We start from the raw sequence: 1,653 nt of genomic DNA, 5'->3' as shown, positions 1-1,653 counted from the left end.
AGTTATATAGGTATTACAGTCTCTGTAAAACAAAACAGGTCTGACAAATCATGCAGAAGTTAGCCTGTTTTTTTTTGTTTTCTTAATGTTAGGGTCCTTATAATTTGTGTTACTTTGGAAAATATCCTTTTTCTTTTCTCTTCCCAGTTCCTCGATCTTTGGGCATGAATGCATCAGTGACAATTGAAGGAACATCTGCTATGTATAAACTCCCAATTGCACCATTAATTATGGGGTCACATCCAGTTGATAACAAATGGTAAGTTAACTATAATTAATCCTAGGGTAGCAAAGTCCATTTTTTACCATAAAGCCCAGTTTTAAGCCAGTTTCACTTGGCTCTTCCCTCACTTGACTTTCCAGAGATTGGCTTTTTGTTTTTCCATTTAATTTCTTTTTTTAATGTTTATTTTAATGTTCCTCTGAAGTTTGCTCATGGAACACATTCTCTGTCCTGAGAGAGAAAGAAGAGAACTGTGCTAATTCCTCTTTTTAAATGATTGCTCCTTTTTCTCTCATGGGACTTACGTTGGTTTGGAGTTACGTTGGAGCGATAACTAGAGAACATGCCTCACGATACATGTTTGATTAAATACTTTAGGGTTAATAAATAGGATGTTTCGGAATTGGGGGAAGAAAGTTTTGATAGGCTTTGTGAGTATGTGTTTATATGAAGCAGACATGTCTAAGAATGGGCGTTTAGATTTTTCATTTTCATATCAAATCAAAACCCAACCCTACCTCTTCTTTTATTTGAAGGACCCCATCTTTTTCCTCAATCACCAGTGCCAATAGTGTTGATCTTCCTGCGTGTTTCTTCTTGAAATTTCCCCAGCCAATCCCAGTATCTAGAGCATTTGTTCAGAAACTTCAGAATTGCACAGGTGAGTTATAAGTATCAGTAGCTAAACTTGTTACAAGTATGAAAAAGCAAGCTTCAAATTCAGATTATCTTAGACCTCTTTTGGTCTTGTAGGCCTCAAAAAAGTATTGATGGGTATAGATATTATGGTACTTGGTACTGAAGTGCTTTTTGAATAAATGGACAAATGAAGTAGAAGTCATGAAAGGAAAACTGAGCTGTCAACGTTTTGACCTTATTGTGATCATTATATTGGTCCTTTCCCCCTTCCCCCAGGAATTCCATTGTTTGAAACTCCACCAACTTATATACCCCTCTATGAACTGATCACTCAGTTTGAGCTGTCAAAGGACCCTGACCCCATACCTTTGAAACACAACATGCGATTTTATGCTGTAAGTAAGACTCTGTGGGCTGTTGTAGGTTATGTTTGGACCCAAAATGAGAATCTTCCTTTATAGGATTACTGAGGTTAAGTAACATTCTATTGGACTGCTGGATCATATCCTATTTCCTCAGCCAGGCAGGAAATTACAGAAATCTCTGGAACATACTGAAGAAAGAGCATAAGCTTCTAAATCAGGAAACAACATACATTTCATTGTTGAAATTTCAGATGAAAGTTCCTTTATGGTATTTGGACTTTTACAAGCATATGTGTGGGTGTTAAATATTCTTATTGTTTAATTTTTCAAGTGCCATAAGCATATAATCTGGAAAGGTCCTTTATTCAGATACATCCAGAGAAGAAAGTGCTTGAATGCCCTGGCTGGTGTGGCTCAGTTGGTTGG

At 36.7% G+C, this 1,653-nt stretch overlaps 1 protein-coding gene across 1 annotated transcript; it reads left to right on the top strand.

Moving 5' to 3' along the window:
* The first annotated feature begins 123 nt into the window (after nt 1–123).
* Nucleotides 124–1,323, top strand: LOC102762146 (mediator of RNA polymerase II transcription subunit 1-like). Its single transcript, XM_006777776.2, has 3 exons — nt 124–259; nt 760–884; nt 1,139–1,323. The coding sequence occupies exons 1-3, from the start codon at nt 165–167 to the stop codon at nt 1,321–1,323; spliced, it is 405 nt and encodes a 134-aa protein (XP_006777839.2). The 5' UTR covers nt 124–164.
* The last annotated feature ends 330 nt before the right edge of the window (nt 1,324–1,653 follow it).

This window comes from Myotis davidii, unplaced genomic scaffold, assembly GCF_000327345.1.
Source record: "Myotis davidii unplaced genomic scaffold, ASM32734v1 C64140857, whole genome shotgun sequence".
In the NCBI taxonomy this organism is placed as follows: domain Eukaryota; kingdom Metazoa; phylum Chordata; class Mammalia; order Chiroptera; family Vespertilionidae; genus Myotis; species Myotis davidii.
This window is presented reverse-complemented; position numbering and strand designations above follow the sequence as displayed.

Bases quoted from the DNA above. Each gene is read 5' to 3' on its own strand.
- LOC102762146 (XM_006777776.2), top strand. From the start codon at position 165: ATGAATGCATCAGTGACAATTGAAGGAACATCTGCTATGTATAAACTC. The intron at 260-759 runs GTAAGTTAACTA...TTTTATTTGAAG, and splicing joins CATCCAGTTGATAACAAATG to GACCCCATCTTTTTCCTCAA. The intron at 885-1,138 runs GTGAGTTATAAG...CCCTTCCCCCAG, and splicing joins GAAACTTCAGAATTGCACAG to GAATTCCATTGTTTGAAACT.